This window comes from Triticum dicoccoides, chromosome 6A (assembly GCF_002162155.2).
Source record: "Triticum dicoccoides isolate Atlit2015 ecotype Zavitan chromosome 6A, WEW_v2.0, whole genome shotgun sequence".
Lineage (NCBI taxonomy): Eukaryota > Viridiplantae > Streptophyta > Magnoliopsida > Poales > Poaceae > Triticum > Triticum dicoccoides.
In genome coordinates this window covers 498920357-498941234 of record NC_041390.1, presented here as the reverse complement: position 1 = coordinate 498941234, position 20878 = coordinate 498920357, and the positions used below count along the sequence as shown (strand labels likewise).

The following is a 20878-nucleotide window of genomic DNA, read 5'->3' as shown; positions in this document are numbered from 1 at the left end:
CCTGTTTGTATTATCTCGCTCCTCGGAGCCTAATGAATAAATTACTTGAGTCATAGAGTCATGTTGTGATGCCATGTTGTATTTGCACATATCGAGCATATTGTGTGTATGTTATTGAAATGCTTGGTATGTGTGGGATCTGACTATCTAGTTGTTTATCTTTAGTAGCCTCTCTTACCGGGAAATGTCTCCTAGTGTTTCCACCGAGCCATGGTAGCTTGCTACTGCTCCGGAACACTTAGGCTGGCCGGCATGTGTCCTTCTTCGTTCATGTGTCTGTCCCTTCGGGGAAATGTCACGCGATGAATACCGGAGTCCTGTTAGCCGCTACAGCCCGGTTCACCGGAGTCCTGCTAGCCCAGTGCTACAGCCTGGATTCACTCGCTGATGACCGACACGTTCGATGCTGGGTCATGGATGCCTGTCCCTGTAAGTCTGTGCCACTTTGGATTTACGACTAGCCATGTCAGCCCGGGCTCCTTGTCATATGGATGCTAGCGACACTGTCATATACGTGTGCCAAAAGGCGCAAACGGTCCCGGGTAAAGGTAATGCGACACCCGTGGGGATACCGTGCGTGAGGCCGCAAAGTGATATGAGGTGTTACATGCTAGATCGATGTGGCATTGAGTCGGGGTCCTGACAATTTTTCATATTTTCTGAAAAGTTGCTCCGTGAAGTTTCAGGTCATTCCGAGAACGTTTGTTTCTGCACATAAATAATACCATAGTAATTCTGCTGAAAACAGCGCCAGTCCGAGTTAGTTCCATTCAAATCATGCAAGTTAGAGTCCAAAACAAGGGCAAAAGTGTTTGGAAAAGTAGATACGACGGAGACATGTCATATTGCCGAAGCTTTGGACTTTACTTTTCGGCGGTTCTACTTTATAATTAAATTTGATTGTGAACATTGGTTTCATTTGATTATGGAACAGAGGAGGGGGTGGGGGCCTCTGCGCCCTGATGATCTAATAGAATGAAGGGATTATGCCCATATTTTAGTTTATATGGATGTTTGGCTAGTTAGTTCATGAATATGGTCGTATCTTCTTGCTTGTCTTAAGTTTTTCCTTGGGTCATCTGCTGGATAATGGAACCAGGGTGGGGGCAGAGGTCTGCTAGATCTAAAAGTACAAAGTGTTTATGCCCATATATTTTAGTTACATGGATGCTTCACTTATTAGTTCATGAATGTGGTCATACATTCTTTCCACTTCTCAAGTTTTTCCATGAGTCTGCCCCTAACACTTAGTCTCGGAGAGTATGGCGAGCAGGAAGTAGAACTTGTTGAGGTGGCCCTCGTTCAGGTCAAAATCCGCGAAACTTTTAAAAACCCGGACTATATATTCGGGAGCCGTGGGACTCCAGGAAGCGGTGACACTCTAAGTGTTTCTAGGTCGTGCTCCTAGATGACTGGACGTATTTAAAAAAACATTGTTGTGTGACGTTGTGGAGTGTATGACGACCTTCACTAGTGGCTCCAGTCAAAAAAACCTTCACTAGTGGGCCATCGGACCCCGCCTACTAATCTCTAACCACAGTTGCTAAGGATACCCCTAATCGGAATTGATTCTTGAACATCAACATATATTTTTATATTTCTGGAAAAAAATTATTTTATTTTTGCATTTTCAGAATTACTTGAATGTTTCCAAAATGAATGAATACTTCCTAAATTACATTATAAAAATTAAATCGCATGAATATTTTTCAAAATGTATTGAACCTCTTTTCAGCAATATAAACCTTTTTTTGAATAGTGTGAACGTTATGCTTCAAGTACGTGAACACCTTTTAAAACAATGTGAGCATTTCTTGTGTACAGCCTGTACTTTTGTTACAAGCTTGTGAACATTTTTTTTCTAAAAGAATGTTAGCATATTTTGGAAAACAAGCCCCTTTTTACAAAAAAAGGTGCATTTCTGTTTCAAAACATTAATAACTTTTCGACAAATGTAAACTTTTCATTAATTTTTTTTGAGCATCATGTAAACTTTTCATTAAGCATTCGGGACCTTAGGGACAAATCGCAAAGGAAGGCATAATGGGCCGGGGGGCATTTAACATTTGACTAATTTTCTTTCCTATAAATGTTTCTTTTCTCGGTTTCTACATTTCTTTTCTGTTTGTTTCCTTTTTCAGTTTCTTTCTGTTTTCTTTCCAAATCTCCAGTTTCTATTGGCTTCTTTTTTGTTTTTAATCCGCATTATCCATTTTTATTAGTTTATTTTTCCTTTTTCCTTTTAACACTATTTGATATAAATATAAAATGTATCCTCAATGTTTTTAAATCAAGTATTTTAAAACCGTTCATAAATTGCAAAAAAATATTCTCAGAATTTGATAAGAAAGTCATGAATCTAAAAATGTTTGTAAATCTAAATAGTCTTCATTAATTTAACAAAATTCTTGAATTTTGTCAAATCTTTGTGTATTTTTAAAATTTTCATTGTTTTATAAATCATTTTTAATGTTTGGGTTATTTATAAAATGTTCTTAGTATTTAAAAAAATGTTCATGATTTATTTAAAAATATTCTTAAATTTTAAATATGTTCATGAATTTTAAATGTTAAAATAAAATAAAAATAGAAAAGCATGAAAAAGAAAAAGTAATTTTTAAAGTAAGCAAAATGCGAAAAGGAAAGAAAACAGAAAAGGAAAAAGGAAAAGAACGGCAGAATTCAAAAGAAAAACGGTTCAAAACCAAAAGAAAAACCCAGCTAAAATCTACACGAAAGAAAGGAAAACCACTCGCAAAAAAGGAAAACCAAGCGCACTTGTCGCATGCGTAATGATACGAAGCTGGTGTAAATGGGTTGAGCCTGCTCATATGTGTCCGAGCGATAATTTGATACGACTAGATGATACCTCGCGCGTTGCAGCAGGAATCAGTTTTTATATACTTTCGCGATATTCGATTATTTTGAACATGAATATTAGGATGAATACAAAAACCAGAAATAAAAATACATATGGTTTATTGTATTTAATTGTTGAGGTGATCTTTCTTTCATACATGTCTGCCTGTTGAGGTACGTCTTTTTCATGCATGTTTACATGGTAAGGTGGTGTGTGTGTGTGTGTGTGTGTGTTCATGCTGAAACAAAAAGGTTAACGGGGCTAGCTATTTAGATATAGAAGATATGTGTTGGAGTTCCTAAGGATCCACCGAGCTCCTAGACAAAACTCAAAAGCCAAAGGCACTAAACTTCGTAGGGTTGAAGTCCTAAGGAACATGAATACCAGTTCTTATTACTAAAAGAAAGTTGTAGGGCTTCCCATATCGTTGTCCCTTTAAAAAATCATACATGCTCAATCAACAATAAGCAACGAACATTGGGAACTTTACATGTTTCGATCTACAACAACTTCAAATGAATCACGTCGAAGATGGAGATGAAGATGGTGGTGGTGAAGGAAATATGCCCTAGAGGCAATAATAAAGTTATTATTTATTTCCTTATAATCATGATAAATGTTTATTATTCATGCTAGAATTGTATTTACCGGAAACATAATACATGTGTGAATACATAGACAAACAAAGTGTCACTAGTATGCCTCTACTTGACTAGCTCGTTAATCAAAGATGGTTATGTTTCCTAACCATGAACAATGAGTTGTTATTTGATTAACGAGGTCACATCATTAGCAGAATGATCTGATTGACATGACCCATTCCATTAGCTTAGCACCCGATCGTTTAGTATGTTGCTATTGCTTTCTTCATGACTTATACATGTTCCTATGACTATGAGATTATGCAACTCCCGTTTACCGGAGGAACACTTTGGGTACTACCAAACGTCACAACGTAACTGGGTGATTATAAAGGAGTACTACAGGTGTCTCCAATGGTCGATGTTGGGTTGGCGTATTTCGAGATTAGGATTTGTCACTCGGATTGTCGGAGAGGTATCTCTGGGCCCTCTCGGCAATACACATCACATAAGCCTTGCAAGCATTACAACTAATATGTTAGTTGTGAGATGATGTATTACGGAACGAGTAAAGAGACTTGCCGGTAACGAGATTGAACTAGGTATTGGATACCGACGATCGAATCTCGGGCAAGTAACATACCGATGACAAAGGGAACAACGTATGTTGTTATGCGGTCTGACCGATAAAGATCTTCGTAGAATATGTAGGAGCCAATATGGGCATCCAGGTCCCGCTATTGGTTATTGACCAGAGACGTGTCTCGGTCATGTCTACATTGTTCTCGAACCCGTAGGGTCCGCACGCTTAAGGTTACGATGACAGTTATATTATGAGTTTATGCATTTTGATGTACCGAAGGTTGTTCGGAGTCCCGGATGTGATCACGGACATGACGAGGAGTCTCGAAATGGTCAAGACATAAAGATTCATATATTGGAAGTCTATGTTTGGACATCGGAAGTGTTCCGGGTGAAATCGGGATTTTACCGGGTTACCGGGAGGTTACCGGAACCCCCCGGGAGCCATATGGGCCATCATGGGCCTTAGTGGAAAGGAGAAAGGGGCAGCCCAAGGGGGCTGCGCGCCTCCCCCCTTCCCCTAGTCCTAGTAGGACTAGGAGAGGTGGCCGGCCACCCCTCTCCCTCTTCCCCCCTTGGGAATCCTAGTTGGAATAGGATTGGGGGGGAGTCCTACTCCCGGTAGGAGTAGGACTCCTCCTGCGCCACCTCCTCCTGGCCGGCGCCTCCTCCCCCCTTGGCTCCTTTATATACGGAGGCAGGGGCACCTCTAAACACACAAGTTGACACAAGTTGATCCACGTGATCGATTCCTTAGCCGTGTGCGGTGCCCCCTGCCACCATATTCCTCGATAATACTGTAGCGGAGTTTAGGCGAAGCCCTGCTGCTGTAGTTCATCAAGATCGTCACCACGCCGTCGTGCTGACGAAACTCTTCCCCGACACTTTGCTGGATCGGAGTCCGGGGATCGTCATCGAGCTGAACGTGTGCTCGAACTCGGAGGTGCCGTAGTTTCGGTGCTTGATCGGTTGGATCGTGAAGACGTACGACTACTTCCTCTACGTCGTGTCATTGCTTCCGCAGTCGGTCTGCGTTGGGTACGTAGACAACACTCTCCTCTCGTTGCTATGCATCACATGATCCTGTGTGCGCGTAGGAAATTTTTTGAAATTACTACGAAACCCAACAGTTAGCAATTGCCGCATTTTATGATTATGAAATTTGGCAGATGGATGTCAAAACTGCATTCCTGAATGGATTTCTGGAAGAAGAGTTGTATATGATGCAACCAGAAGGTTTTGTCGATCCAAAGGAAGCTAACAAAGTGTGCAAGCTCCAGCGATCCATTTATGGACTGGTGCAAGCCTCTCGGAGTTGGAATAAACGTTTTGATAGTGTGATCAAAGCATTTGGTTTTATACAGACTTTCGGAGAAGCCTGTATTTACAAGAAAGTGAGTGGGAGCTCTGTAGCATTTCTGATATTATATGTGGATGACATATTACTCATTGGAAATGATATAGAATTTCTGGATAGCATAAAGGGATACTTGAATAAAAGTTTTTCAATGAAAGACCTCGGTGAAGCTGCTTACATATTAGGCATTAAGATCTATAGAGATAGATCAAGACACTTAATTGGACTTTCACAAAGCACATACCTTGACAAGATTTTGAAGAAATTCAAAATGGATCAAGCAAAGAAAGGATTCTTGCCTGTATTACAAGGTGTGAAATTGAGTAAGACTCAATGCCCGACCACTGCAGAAGATAGAGAGAATATGAAAGATGTTCCCTATGCATCAGCCATAGGCTCTATCATGTATGCAATGCTGTGTACCAGACCTGATGTGTGCCTTGCTATAAGTTTAGCAGGGAGGTACCAAAGTAATCCAGGAGTGGATCACTGGACAGCGGTCAAGAACATCCTGAAATACCTGAAAAGGACTAAGGATATGTTTCTCGTATATGGAGGTGACAAAGAGCTCATCGTAAAAGGTTACGTTGATGCAAGCTTTGACACTGATCCGGACGATTCTAAATCGCAAACCGGATACGTGTTTACATTAAACGGTGGAGCTGTCAGTTGGTGCAGTTCTAAACAAAGCGTCGTAGCGGGATCTACATGTGAAGCGGAATAGATAGCTGCTTAGGAAGCAGCAAATGAAGGAGTCTAGATGAAGGAGTTCATATCCGATCTAGGTGTCATACCTAGTGCATCGGGTCCAATGAAAATCTTTTGTGACAATACTGGTGCAATTGCCTTGGCAAAGGAATCCAGATTTCACAAAAGGACCAAACACATCAAGAGACGCTTCAACTCCATCCGGGATCTAGTCCAGGTGGGAGACATAGAGATTTGCAAGATACATACGGATCTGAATGTTGCAGACCCGTTGACTAAGCCTCTTCCACGAGCAAAACATGATCAGCACCAAGGCTCCATGGGTGTTAGAATCATTACAGTGTAATCTAGATTATTGACTCTAGTGCAAGCGGGAGACTGAAGGAAATATGCCCTAGAGGCAATAATAAAGTTATTATTTATTTCCTTATAATCATGATAAATGTTTATTATTCATGCTAGAATTGTATTTACCGGAAACATAATACATGTGTGAATACATAGACAAACAAAGTGTCACTAGTATGCCTCTACTTGACTAGCTCGTTAATCAAAGATGGTTATGTTTCCTAACCATGAACAATGAGTTGTTATTTGATTAACGAGGTCACATCATTAGCAGAATGATCTGATTGACATGACCTATTTCATTAGCTTAGCACCCGATCGTTTAGTATGTTGCTATTGCTTTCTTCATGACTTATACATGTTCCTATGACTATGAGATTATGCAACTCCCGTTTACCGGAGGAACACTTTGGGTACTACCAAACGTCACAACGTAACTGGGTGATTATAAAGGAGTACTACAGGTGTCTCCAATGGTCGATGTTGGGTTGGCGTATTTCGAGATTAGGATTTGTCACTCCGATTGTCGGAGAGGTATCTCTGGGCCCTCTCGGTAATACACATCACATAAGCCTTGCAAGCATTACAACTAATATGTTAGTTGTGAGATAATGTATTACGGAACGAGTAAAGAGACTTGCCAGTAACGAGATTGAACTAGGTATTGGATACCGACGATCGAATCTCGGGCAAGTAACATACCGATGACAAAGGGAACAACGTATGTTGTTATGCGGTCTGACCGATAAAGATCTTCGTAGAATATGTAGGAGCCAATATGGGCATCCAGGTCCCGCTATTGGTTATTGACCAGAGACGTGTCTCGGTCATGTCTACATTGTTCTCGAACCCGTAGGGTCCGCACGCTTAAGGTTACGATGACAGTTATATTATGAGTTTATGTATTTTGATGTACCGAAGGTTGTTCGGAGTCCTGGATGTGATCACGGACATGACGAGGAGTCTCGAAATGGTCGAGACGTAAAGATTGATATATTGGAAGCCTATATTTGGATATCGGAAGTTTTCCGGGTGAAATCGGGATTTTACCGGAATACCGGGAGGGTTACCGAAACCCCCCGGGAGCTATTTGGGCCATAGTGGGCCTTAGTGGAAAAGAGAAGGGGCTTCCCTAGATGGGCTGCGCGCCCCCCCCTTCCCCTAGTCCTATTAGGACTAGGAGAGGTGGCCGGCCCCCTCCTCCTCTTTTCCCCTCCGAGGAATCCTAGTTGGACTAGGATTGGAGGGGGAATCCTACTCCCAGAGGGAGTAGGACTCTCCTGCGCCTCCCCCCCTTGGCCGGCCAGCCTCCCCTCCTCTCCTCCTTTATATACGGAGGCAGGGGCACCTCTAAACACACAAGTTGACACAAGTTGATCCACGTGATCTATTCCTTAGCCGTGTGTGGTGCCCCCTGCCACCATATTCCTCGATAATACTGTAGCGGAGTTTAGGCGAAGCCCTGCTGCTGTAGTTCATCAAGATCGTCACCACGCCGTCGTGCTGACGAAACTCTTCCCCGACACTTTGCTGGATCGGAGTCCGGGGATCGTCATCGAGCTGAACGTGTGCTCGAACTCGGAGGTGCCGTAGTTTCGGTGCTTGATCGGTTGGATCGTGAAGACGTACGACTACTTCCTCTACGTCGTGTCATCGCTTCCGCAGTCGGTCTGCGTTGGGTACGTAGACAACACTCTCCTCTCGTTGCTATGCATCACATGATCCTGTGTGCGCGTAGGAAATTTTTGAAATTACTACGAAACCCAACAGTGGTATCAGAGCCTGGTTATTGATGTTGATGTTATATGCACGAGTATAACACAAGTAAGTTGTGGACGATACAAGTCATACTGCCTACCAGCATGTCATATTTTGGTTCGGCGGTATTGTTGGACGAGACGACCCAGACCAACCTTACGCGTACGCTTACGCGAGACCGGTTCCCTCGACGTGCTTTGCACAGAGATGGCTTGCGGGCGACTGTCTCTCCAACTTTAGTTGAACCAAGTATGGCTACGCCCGGTCCTTGCGAAGGTTAAAACGGAGTCTATTTGACAAACTATCGTTGTGGTTTTGATGCGTAGGTGAGATTGGTTCTTACTTAAGCCCGTAGCAGCCACGTAAAACATGCAACAACAAAGTAGAGGACGTCTAACTTGTTTTTGCAGGGCATGTTGTGATGTGATATGGTCAAGGCATGATGCTGAATTTTATTGTATGAGATGATCATGTTTTGTAACCAAGTTATCGGCAACTGGCAGGAGCCATATGGTTGTCGCTTTATTGTATGCAATGCAATCGCGATGTAATGCTTTACTACTAAACGGTAGTGATAGTCGTGGAAGCATAAGATTGGCGAGATGACAACGATGCTACGATGGAGATCAAGGTGTCGCGCCGGTGTCGATGGTGATCATGACGGTGCTTCGGAGATGGAGATCACAAGCACAAGATGATGATGACCATATCATATCACTTATATTGATTGCATGTGATGTTTATCTTTTTATGCATCTTATCTTGCTTTGATTGACGGTAGCATTATAAGATGATCTCTCACTAAATTATCAAGAAGTGTTCTCCCTGAGTATGCACCGTTGCCAAAGTTCGTCGTGCCCAGACACCACGTGATGATCGAGTGTGATAAGCTCTACGTCCATCTACAACGGGTGCAAGCCAGTTTTTGCACACGCAGAATACTCAGGTTAAACTTGACGAGCCTAGCATATGCAGATATGGCCTCGGAACACGGAGACCGAAAGGTCGAGCGTGAATCATATAGTAGATATGATCAACATAATGATGTTCACCATTGAAAACTACTCCATCTCACGTGATGATCGGTCATGGTTTAGTTGATTTGGATCACGTAATCACTTAGAGGATTAGAGGGATGTCTATCTAAGTGGGAGTTCTTAAATAATATGATTAATTGAACTTAAATTTATCATGAACTTAGTACCTGATAGTATCTTGCTTGTTTATGTTGATTGTAGATAGATGGCTCGTGCTGTTGTTCCGTTGAATTTTAATGCGTTCCTTGAGAAAGCAAAGTTGAAAGATGATGGTAGCAATTACACGGACTGGGTCCGTAACTTGAGGATTATCCTCATTGCTGCACAGAAAAATTACGTCCTGGAAGCACCGCTGGGTGCCAGGCCTGCTGCTGGAGCAACACCAGATGTTATGAACGTCTGGCAGAGCAAAGCTGATGACTACTCGATAGTTCAGTGTGCCATGCTTTACGGCTTAGAATCGGGACTTCAACGACGTTTTGAACGTCATGGAGCATATGAGATGTTCCAAGAGTTGAAGTTAATATTTCAAGCAAATGCCCGAATTGAGAGATATGAAGTCTCCAATAAGTTCTATAGCTGCAAGATGGAGGAGAACAGTTCTGTCAGTGAGCATATACTCAAAATGTCTGGGTATAATAATCACTTGATTCAATTGGGAGTTAATCTTCCGGATGATTGCGTTATTGACAGAATTCTCCAATCACTTCCACCAAGCTACAAGAGCTTCGTGATGAACTATAATATGCAAGGGATGAACAAGACTATTCCCGAGCTCTTCGCAATGCTGAAAGCTGCGGAGGTAGAAATCAAGAAGGAGCATCAAGTGTTGATGGTTAACAAGACCACTAGTTTCAAGAAAAAGGGCAAAGGGAAGAAAAAGGGGAACTTCAAGAAGAACGGCAAGCAAGTTGCTGCTCAAGAGAAGAAACCCAAGTCTGGACCTAAGCCTGAAACTGAGTGCTTCTACTGCAAGCAGACTGGTCACTGGAAGCGGAACTGCCCCAAGTATTTGGCGGATAAGAAGGATGGCAAGGTGAACAAAGGTATATGTGATATACATGTTATTGATGTGTACCTTACTAGAGCTCGCAGTAGCACCTGGGTATTTGATACTGGTTCTGTTGCTAATATTTGCAACTCGAAACAGGGACTACGGAATAAGCGGGCACTGGCAAAGGACGAGGTGACGATGCGCGTGGGAAAACGGTTCCAAAGTCGATGTGATCGCAGTCGGCACACTACCTCTACATCTACCTTCGGGATTAATATTAGCCTAAATAATTGTTATTTGGTGCCAGCGTTGAGCATGAACATTATATCTGGATCTTGTTTAATGCGAGACGGTTATTCATTTAAATCAGAGAATAATGGTTGTTCTATTTATATGAGTAATATCTTTTATGGTCATGCACCCTTGAAGAGTGGTCTATTCTTATTGAATCTCGATAGTAGTAATACACATATTCATAATATTGAAGCCAAAAGATGCAGAGTTGATAATGAAAGTGCAACTTATTTGTGGCACTGTCGTTTAGGTCATATCGGTATAAAGCGCATGAAGAAACTCCATGCTGATGGACTTTTGGAACCACTTGATTATGAATCACTTGGTACTTGCGAACCGTGCCTCATGGGCAAGATGACTAAAACACCGTTCTCCGGTACTATGGAGAGAGCAACAGATTTGTTGGAAATCATACATACCGATGTATGTGGCCCGATGAATATTGAGGCTCGTGGCGGATATCGTTATTTTCTCACCTTCACAGATGATTTAAGCAGATATGGGTATATCTACTTAATGAAACATAAGTCTGAAACATTTGAAAAGTTCAAAGAATTTCAGAGTGAAGTTGAAAAACATTGTAACAAGAAAATAAAGTTTCTACGATCTGATCGTGGAGGAGAATATTTGAGTTACGAGTTTGGTGTACATTTGAAAAACTGTGGAATAGTTTCGCAACTCACGCCACCCGGAACACCACAGCGTAATGGTGTGTCCGAACGCCGTAATCGTACTTTACTAGATATGGTGCGATCTATGATGTCTCTTACTGATTTACCGCTATCTTTTTGGGGATATGCTTTAGAGACGGCCGCATTCACGTTAAATAGGGCACCATCAAAATCCGTTGAGACGACGCCTTATGAACTGTGGTTTGGCAAGAAACCAAAGTTGTCGTTTCTTAAAGTTTGGGGCTGCGATGCTTATGTGAAAAAGCTTCAACCTGATAAGCTCGAACCCAAATCGGAGAAATGTGTCTTCATAGGATACCCAAAGGAAACTGTTGGGTACACCTTCTATCACAGATCCGAAGGCAAGACATTCGTTGCTAAGAATGGATCATTTCTAGAGAAGGAGTTTCTCTCGAAAGAAGTGAGTGGGAGGAAAGTAGAACTTGACGAGGTAACTGTACCTGCTCCCTTACTGGAAAGTAGTTCATCATAGAAAACTGTTTCAGTGACACCTACACCAGTTAGTGAGGAAGCCAATGATAATGATCATGAAACTTCAGATCAAGATACTGCTGAACCTCGTAGATCAACCAGAGTAAGATCCGCACCAGAGTGGTACGGTAATCCTGTTCTGGAGGTCATGCTACTAGATCATGATGAACCTACGAACTATGAAGAAGCAATGGTGAGCCCAGATTCCGCAAAGTGGCTTGAAGCCATGAAATCTGAGATGGGATCCATGTATGAGAACAAAGTATGGACTTTGGTTGACTTGCCCGATGATCGGCAAGCAATTGAGAATAAATGGATCTTTAAGAAGAAGACTGACGCTGATGGTAATGTTACTGTCTACAAAGCTCGACTTGTCGCAAAAGGTTTTCGGCAAGTTCAAGGGATTGACTACGATGAGACCTTCTCACCCGTAGCGATGCTTAAGTCCGTCCGAATCATGTTAGCAATTGCCGCATTTTATGATTATGAAATTTGGCAAATGGATGTCAAAACTGCATTCCTGAATGGATTTCTGGAAGAAGAGTTGTATATGATGCAACCAGAAGGTTTTTTCGATCCAAAGGGAGCTAACAAAGTGTGCAAGCTCCAGCGATCCATTTATGGACTGGTGCAAGCCTCTCGGAGTTGGAATAAACGTTTTGATAGTGTGATCAAAGCATTTGGTTTTATACAGACGTTCGGAGAAGCCTGTATTTACAAGAAAGTGAGTAGGAGCTCTGTAGCATTTCTGATATTATATGTGGATGACATATTACTGATTGGAAATGATATAGAATTTCTGGATAGCATAAAGGGATACTTGAATAAAAGTTTTTCAATGAAAGACCTCGGTGAAGCTGCTTACATATTAGGCATTAAGATCTATAGAGATAGATCAAGACGCTTAATTGGACTTTCACAAAGCACATACCTTGACAAGATTTTGAAGAAATTCAAAATGGATCAAGCAAAGAAAGGATTCTTGCCTGTACTACAAGGTGTGAAATTGAGTAAGACTCAATGCCCGACCACTGCAGAAGATAGAGAGAATATGAAAGATGTTCCCTATGCATCAGCCATAGGCTCTATCATGTATGCAATGCTGTGTACCAGACCTGATGTGTGCCTTGCTATAAGTTTAGCAGGGAGGTACCAAAGTAATCCAGGAGTGGATCACTGGACAGCGGTCAAGAACATCCTGAAATACCTGAAAAGGACTAAGGATATGTTTCTCGTATATGGAGGTGACAAAGAGCTCATCGTAAAAGGTTACGTTGATGCAAGCTTTGACACTGATCCGGACGATTCTAAATCGCAAACCGGATACGTGTTTACATTAAACGGTGGAGCTGTCAGTTGGTGCAGTTCTAAACAAAGCGTCGTAGCGGGATCTACATGTGAAGCGGAATACATAGCTGCTTCGGAAGCAGCAAATGAAGGAGTCTGGATGAAGGAGTTCATACCCGATCTAGGTGTCATACCTAGTGCATCGGGTCCAATGAAAATCTTTTGTGACAATACTGGTGCAATTGCCTTGGCAAAGGAATCCAGATTTCACAAAAGGACCAAACACATCAAGAGACGCTTCAACTCCATCCGGGATCTAGTCCAGGTGGGAGACATAGAGATTTGCAAGATACATACGGATCTGAATGTTGCAGACCCATTGACTAAGCCTCTTCCACGAGCAAAACATGATCAGCACCAAGGCTCCATGGGTGTTAGAATCATTATAGTGTAATCTAGATTATTGACTCTAGTGCAAGTGGGAGACTGAAGGAAATATGCCCTAGAGGCAATAATAAAGTTATTATTTATTTCCTTATAATCATGATAAATGTTTATTATTCATGCTAGAATTGTATTTACCGGAAACATAATACATGTGTGTGAATACATAAACAAACAAAGTGTCACTAGTATGCCTCTACTTGACTAGCTCGTTAATCAAAGATGGTTATGTTTCCTAACCATGAACAATGAGTTGTTATTTGATTAACGAGGTCACATCATTAGCAGAATGATCTGATTGACATGACCCATTCCATTAGCTTAGCACCCGATCGTTTAGTATGTTGCTATTGCTTTCTTCATGACTTATACATGTTCCTATGACTATGAGATTATGCAACTCCCGTTTACCGGAGGAACACTTTGGGTACTACCAAACGTCACAACGTAACTGGGTGATTATAAAGGAGTACTACAGGTGTCTCCAATGGTCGATGTTGGGTTGGCGTATTTCGAGATTAGGATTTGTCACTCCGATTGTCGGAGAGGTATCTCTGGGCCCTCTCGGTAATACACATCACATAAGCCTTGCAAGCATTACAATTAATATGTTAGTTGTGAGATAATGTATTACGGAACGAGTAAAGAGACTTGCCAGTAACGAGATTGAACTAGGTATTGGATACCGACGATCGAATCTCGGGCAAGTAACATACCGATGACAAAGGGAACAACGTATGTTGTTATGCGGTCTGACCGATAAAGATCTTCATAGAATATGTAGGAGCCAATATGGGCATCCAGGTCCCGCTATTGGTTATTGACCAGAGACGTGTCTCGGTCATGTCTACATTGTTCTCGAACCCGTAGGGTCCGCACGCTTAAGGTTACGATGACAGTTATATTATGAGTTTATGTATTTTGATGTACCGAAGGTTGTTCGGAGTCCCGGATGTGATCACGGACATGACGAGGAGTCTCGAAATGGTCGAGACGTAAAGATTGATATATTGGAAGCCTATATTTGGATATCGGAAGTGTTCCGGGTGAAATCGGGATTTTACCGGAATACCGGGAGGGTTACCGGAACCCCCCGGGAGCTATTTGGGCCATAGTGGGCCTTAGTGGAAAAGAGAAGGGGCTGCCCTAGATGGGCTGCGCGCCCCCCCTTCCCCTAGTCCTATTAGGACTAGGAGAGGTGGCCGCCCCCCTCCTCCTCTTTTCCCCTCCGAGGAATCCTAGTTGGACTAGGATTGGAGGGGGAATCCTACTCCCAGAGGGAGTAGGACTCTCCTGCGCCTCCCCCCTTGGCCGGCCAACCTCCCCTCCTCTCCTCCTTTATATACGGAGGCAGGGGCACCTCTAAACACACAAGTTGACACAAGTTGATCCACGTGATCTATTCCTTAGCCGTGTGCGGTGCCCCCTGCCACCATATTCCTCGATAATACTGTAGCGGAGTTTAGGCGAAGCCCTGCTGCTGTAGTTCATCAAGATCGTCACCACGCCGTCGTGCTGACGAAACTCTTCCCCGACACTTTGCTGGATCGGAGTCCGGGGATCTTCATCGAGCTGAACGTGTGCTCGAACTCGGAGGTGCCGTAGTTTCGGTACTTGATCGGTTGGATCGTGAAGACGTACGACTACTTCCTCTACGTCGTGTCATCGCTTCCGCAGTCGGTCTGCGTTGGGTACGTAGACAATACTCTCCCCTCGTTGCTATGCATCACATGATCCTGTGTGTGCGTAGGAAAATTTTTGAAATTACTACGAAACCCAACAGGTGGAGAGGATGCTCCCTGCTTTGCATTGATGTTGGTGATAGTTATGACCATTCATTCTCCCTAGTCGTCCGGGGGAGATGACGGAATCCAACAAAAACCAGCCACATTGGGGAGAAGGGAGGGCTCTTGCTCCACCGCCACACAAAATTTCATCCAAAAATCGAGGTAAGCCTCCAACTGGTGCAATTCTACAATGAAACATTGTTCTAGATAACATATGGTCAAGATGATCAAATGAAGTCAAGAATTGGACTATTCATCTTGTAAATTCATGGTGTAAAACCGTCTTTCGTATGTCTCTATTAGACTTCGTCTTTCATTACGTTACAACTCATTTTGGGGGTTTGCATTTTGTACTTGTAGTTTTGCATGAAGTGGATATTCTCCTCTTAGCAACTCTAACTGATCCCCTATAACCAGTTAGAGGAGTAAAATTTATGCTTTACTCCTCTAACTGATACCTAACCGATCTCTTATAATCTTTAGAAGAGTATTTTTTTACTCCACGGCCTCGTCGAGGACTAAATATACTCGATCGAGCATGTATAGAGAATAAATCTCGTGGCTCTTGTCGCTCCGCTTCGCGTCGCCCTGGCCAGCGGTCTGACTGTCGCTGCTGTAACCCACCTGCCCTGCGACTGCTTGCCGACGCGCCCATGGAAGCGCGAGAGCGTGAGCTGGACCCTGTCAACACTAGCAACCACACTGCTGCCCTCAGCCCCAGCCATGGCGGCCTGCTCCCCGCCTTCACCGCGCCTGGCATCCTCCTCCCCGACAACCACTCAGCGAGCTTTTGAGCTCCTGCCCTCTCGTTGTCACTTTCTTTCTAGGGGAATAAAGCTCTGTCGGATGGCGTGAGCCGGTCCCCGGCGACGCCTGAAGCAGCCTTGTTGGTCTTCGATGTGTTGCTGCATAGGGACCTGCTGCTACTGATTGCCGGCGTAGGGTGCGGCCTGGTGGTCAACTGGTATGGCGGTGAAGGAGGAAGGGTCGAGGGAGAGGAGCTTGTCGATGGCGGCGGAGGCGGCATCGATGAGCCACTCAACGGCCTTGCTAGGCTGGTTGAACCCGAGGCGGTCGTGCTGGTCGTAGAGCCACTTTTGTCTTTTCTCATGTGCGGTCGGTGGCGCATCGCCGGCGTGGTCACCATTGTCCATCGTCGCTGCTCGCCGCTCAAACGCATAGCAAGTATTCGACAAAATGCATAAGCCATTTGTAAGTTTTAGTCCGCTAAGTTTAAGGAATCGATTAGAAAGACACTTTTTTTCCGGGAGCAAATATACTCCTTTATAGGATACTCGGTAGTTTACTCTAAACTTTGAGGGATTGCCTAGAGTTACTCTTATAAGTTTGTTTGTTGTTTGAATACAATGGCCATATGTGTGGCCAAACTTTTAACTAGTAGATACTGAGCATGCTCTATGCATGCTCTTTTGCTACGCATCATTCATCAAAATGGTGAGAATTTTTCTTTACTTATATGGATGCATGGTTTCTTCTCTTTTCTTCAGGCTCCATAATTTGAGACTTATAGTGTAGTACAAAGTAGCCATCTCACTTTAGAAAGGGCAGAAATGACATTTCACATGAATTCTCTCCTGGGTTCGAACCATAAGTGTTATTCTTGATTTTGTTGTGTTGTACTCCCTCTATAAACTAATATAAAAGCGTTCGAAGAAATGGATTTGAAGTTATATATATAGTGTGCAGGGTCTGTTGCAAACCGGAACCAACAGGAACAAAGAAAGTTATGCATACAAATGAAGTGCACTGTCCATGCATGCATAGGAGTACAAATGAAGCGGTAGCAGACCAGTCAGCGGTACAGTGAACATAAGTGGTCAGTTACAGCGTGACACTGGCCCAAAATGCCAAGAAACGAACACATAGCTAAGACATAGGCGTACGTACATGCCATCGTAGTTGCACATGAGCATGCTTATTCTTTAGTCGTAGCAGCAGCCAGCCACCGCCGATCCCATGCATGTCCTATCATCAACGAGAGACCCGTCGCGCGCTCTGAAACGTACGTACCAACGCTCGTGCATCAAGTCTCCGATCTCAAAAACCACCGCAGCCAGGCGGCCGTCGAGAGAGGCCGCCGGCCGAGTCACGCGTGGCATGCCTCCTCGTCGTCCGCGCTCCCTTCCTCCTCGTCGTCGCTCCGCCCGTCCACCTTGCAGCTCTTCCTGTAGCGGCCGGCGAAGACGAGGTACACCGCGAAGTCGGCGACGGAGAGTATGGCGAGCAGGAAGTAGAACTTGTTGAGGTGGCCCTCGTTCAGGTCCGCCGGGATCCAGCCCGGCCGCCCGTCCACCGCGGTGGCCTTGGTCACCGCGCTGACTATGATGTCGCTGAAGTAGTTGCCGAGGGACATGGACATCATGCACAGCGCGCTGCCGAAGCTCTTGAACCCGTCGGGCATCTCGCCGTTGAAGAACTCGAGCTGGCCCACGTACATCATCACCTCCGACACGCCGATCAGCGCGTACTGCGGCACCTGCCATAGGATGTGCAGCTCGCTGCTGTTCGCCGTGGTCGCGCTGGCCTTCCTGAAGTGCTCCACCGTGCCGGCGGTGGCCATGGCCATTGCGCCGAGGACCAGGCCGAGGCCCATCCTCTGCAGCTCCGTGGGTCCGGTCGAGCGTCCAGTGAACCGTGCCAGGAACGGGCAGATGGCCCGCCGGTACAGGAAGATGGTTGTCGCGACGGTGAGGATGTCGAAGGCCGACATGCTGGAGGCCGGGATCGAGAAGCTGCCCAAAGGTGTTGATCGGCGCATCGCGGCTCCCTGCACGACGAAGAGCGACGCCATCTGGGTGAAGACGACGGAGTAGAGGATGGTGCAGACCCAGATAGGGAGGATCCGCAGGATGCTCTTCACTTGCTCCACCTGCGTCACCGTGCACAGCTTCCACTGGTCGCGCGTTTTGCTGCAGGTGGCGAGCTTCGAGCTGGTATCTTCGGTGGTGAGCGCCGCGCGGTCTAAGAACCTGAAGCCTTTGGTGTGCAGGAGCTTCCTTGAGCCGGCGTCCGTCTTGTCGTCGCCCTCGTACAGGATCTCGACGTCCTGCGACACGCCGCCGGACTTCCAGTTCCTGCAGGCGGCGGAGGCGACCTGGCAGATGCTGGCCATGGGGTTGCCGCAGGGCTGCGCGTGGCGGTACTGGGGCGTGCCGCTGAGGAAGAGCAGCAGGGCGGTGGCGGCGGCGGCGGTGGAGGCCCAGAACCCGATAACCCACTTGCCGTGGTCCTGGAGGTAGCTGAGGAAGGTGTTGGAGAAGAGCGAGCCGAGGTTGAGCGCCAGGTAGAAGTAGCTGAAGAAGGAGACCTTGGAGTGCGCCTCGGCGGGGTCCTCCTCGTCGAACTGGTCGGCCCCGAAGGTGGCGATGTTGGGCTGGTAGCCGCCGTTGCCGAAGGCGATCATGTAGAGCGCGATGTAGAAGATCCCCATCTCCGTGCCGGAGTGCGAGGCGCAGGGCGTGTGCTCCGTGCCGCACCCCACCGGCCTGATGAGGTATAGCCGCGAGGAGAGCGACAGCAGCCCGAGCCCCTGCAGAAAAGGTGCAAAGCGCATCATCAGCCCACGGCCGCGCGGTACCACGTAGTACGTACGTACGTCCTTGATGTGCACCGCGACAGTGATCGCCCATCGATCGATCGCGTGTACAACAAAGGTACAAAAACTAGAGAAGTTGATGGAGGTAGGAGTAGACTTACGAGGACGAAGATGGCCTGGAAGATGGCGCAGGTCTTGTAGCGGCCCCAGTAGGAGTCGCTGAGGAAGGCGCCGATGAGGGAGAACATGTAGACGGTGCCGGTCCACTTGCTCACGTTGTTGGCCGCGTCGCCGTTGCTCTGCTGCACCACCCTCGTCAGGAACAGCACCAGGTTCACGTTCACGCCGAAGAAGGCCATCGTCGCCAGGCCCTGGTTCACTGCAAATCAAAATACCTATCAGATCAAATCAAATCAAATCACCACCGCCAAGAGCACGTCCAGTTCATACAAAAGCTAACGGATGCTGGCCGGCTAACCACGCGACGACACGCACGCAAGCCGACACAGTGCCAGCAAAAGCGATCGACGAGCGCGCGCGGCAGTAAACTGTAGAACGAAAACGAAGTCGGCTTCCGACGCTTCCCCCTGAAGGCAACGTGGAGCGCCGACTGATCAACCGAAGCGCGTCACTTCAGTGCCAATAATAGCCTGCAGTTGTGGCAGCTAGCTAGCTAGGAGGGAGAGCGCCAGCACTGTCGTCCAACCAACCACAGAGCCCGCCAGCCAGCGCTACAGATGGATCGGCCGATCGATGGCTAGTGTTGGATCGTATGGATGATACGTCTGCTGTCTCGTAATGGTGCTGCCGCCCTGAATTAGCATTCGTAGTGCGCCCGAGCAGCTTCCCCCGTGGCGGGGAGTCCCCGGTTCCGGGCGCTGCATGGCCGATGTCACCTCAGCATGCAGAATTCCGCAAAAGGGCCTGCTGTCTACCGGCTGCTTTGAGGCAAAACGTCACCTCAGATCGACGGACTTGCACTACCACTCCTACGTATCACAGCTATAGCGGCGTAAAGTTGGCTGGGAAAAAGCCTGGTTATCAAATCTTCTCTTTTCTTTTCTTTCGTTCTGCTAGTGCTTTTCTAGTGGAAGGAAGGAGACGGTGATCAGCAGATAATATATGCAGCTGGTGGGGAGAAATCCTTTGCTGTTTTTCGCCTAAAGAAAAGATGATGGAATTAGTTACCGAGAATAAGGCCTCCGGCGAGCCATCCTCCCGACTTGCCCTTCACCGCCGGCCGCCCCTTGATGTCCACGGAGCCGTCCAGGGTGTACTCGCAGAGCTTCTCCTCGGCAGCCCTCCTCTCGGCGGCGGCCTCGCCGCCCATGGCGATCACCCTCATCTTCAGCTCTCCCTCGTTCGCAGACTGCAGCCATACATCACATCGAGTTACATACTGTCTTATCTAACAGAGACTACAAAGCTAGACGAAACTGAACGCTGGCTAGCTACAGCCACGTAGAGAAGATAACCAGGAACGAGGTAGAGGTGGAGCTGGAGCATAGGTTCTAACCATTTCTCACTTCCTCGCTGGATCTCCTCAGCAGCCGGCCTCCGTCGAGTAATGCAACGAGAGAGAGAAGCTGAGAGGCTGCTGCTGCTGCTGCGAGGAGGCCGAGCAAGAAGGCAAAGAGAGAGAGAGGGAGCAAGAGACGAGGCGAGGCGATGAGGTAGCCCGCTTTGCTTCTGCGGGGAGGAGCCGCTGGTGCGCTTTATAGAGCCCGCGGCCGGGCTTTGGTAGGGCGTGCAGAATGGAAAAGCGGGCAAGGAATGCAGTGTGCGCGGCCTGCTCCGCTCACATGAGGTCACTGGTTCAGGTATCTTAGGTAGATGGACGTCACGGCCGACGGCGACGCTCTATTTCCTTGGTTTTTCACCCCCTAGCTCCTCCTCCTTTTGTTCTTCTGACCTGACCCGTCTCCAGCCAGCCAGAGCCCAGAGCCCAGAGGCCAGAGCCCATCATCGCACGGAAGAAATCCAGCTCGCTCTTCGTGCGTCCTGCACGCTTCTCTCACTCGTCTCTGTCGTCGGGCGATGCGATGCGGTTGAAATTCAGCACGCTCTGCTTCAGTAACTCCTGCAGGCGGTGTCTTCAGCAGTTGGTGGTACCAGTGACCCG

The 20878-nt window shown here is 46.2% G+C and overlaps 1 protein-coding gene across 1 annotated transcript; it reads right to left on the bottom strand.

The window, feature by feature from the left end:
• Positions 1–16928: 16928 nt before the first annotated feature.
• Positions 16929–20430, bottom strand: LOC119317478 (protein NRT1/ PTR FAMILY 7.2-like). Its single transcript, XM_037591948.1, has 4 exons — positions 20273–20430; positions 19945–20125; positions 18918–19135; positions 16929–18750 (listed from the first exon to the last, which is right to left on the bottom strand). Exons 1-4 carry the CDS (start codon positions 20273–20275, stop codon positions 17308–17310), a joined length of 1845 nt encoding a protein of 614 aa, XP_037447845.1. The 5' UTR covers positions 20276–20430; the 3' UTR covers positions 16929–17307.
• Positions 20431–20878: the final 448 nt, after the last annotated feature.

What these genes read in the sequence shown, in the direction of transcription:
- LOC119317478 (XM_037591948.1), bottom strand. An exon ending in CGCCGGAGGCCTTATTCTCG is followed by an intron (nt 19,136 to 19,944) that starts GTAACTAATTCC and finishes TTTGATTTGCAG; the next exon opens with TGAACCAGGGCCTGGCGACG. An exon ending in TCCAGGCCATCTTCGTCCTC is followed by an intron (nt 18,751 to 18,917) that starts GTAAGTCTACTC and finishes CCTTTTCTGCAG; the next exon opens with GGGCTCGGGCTGCTGTCGCT.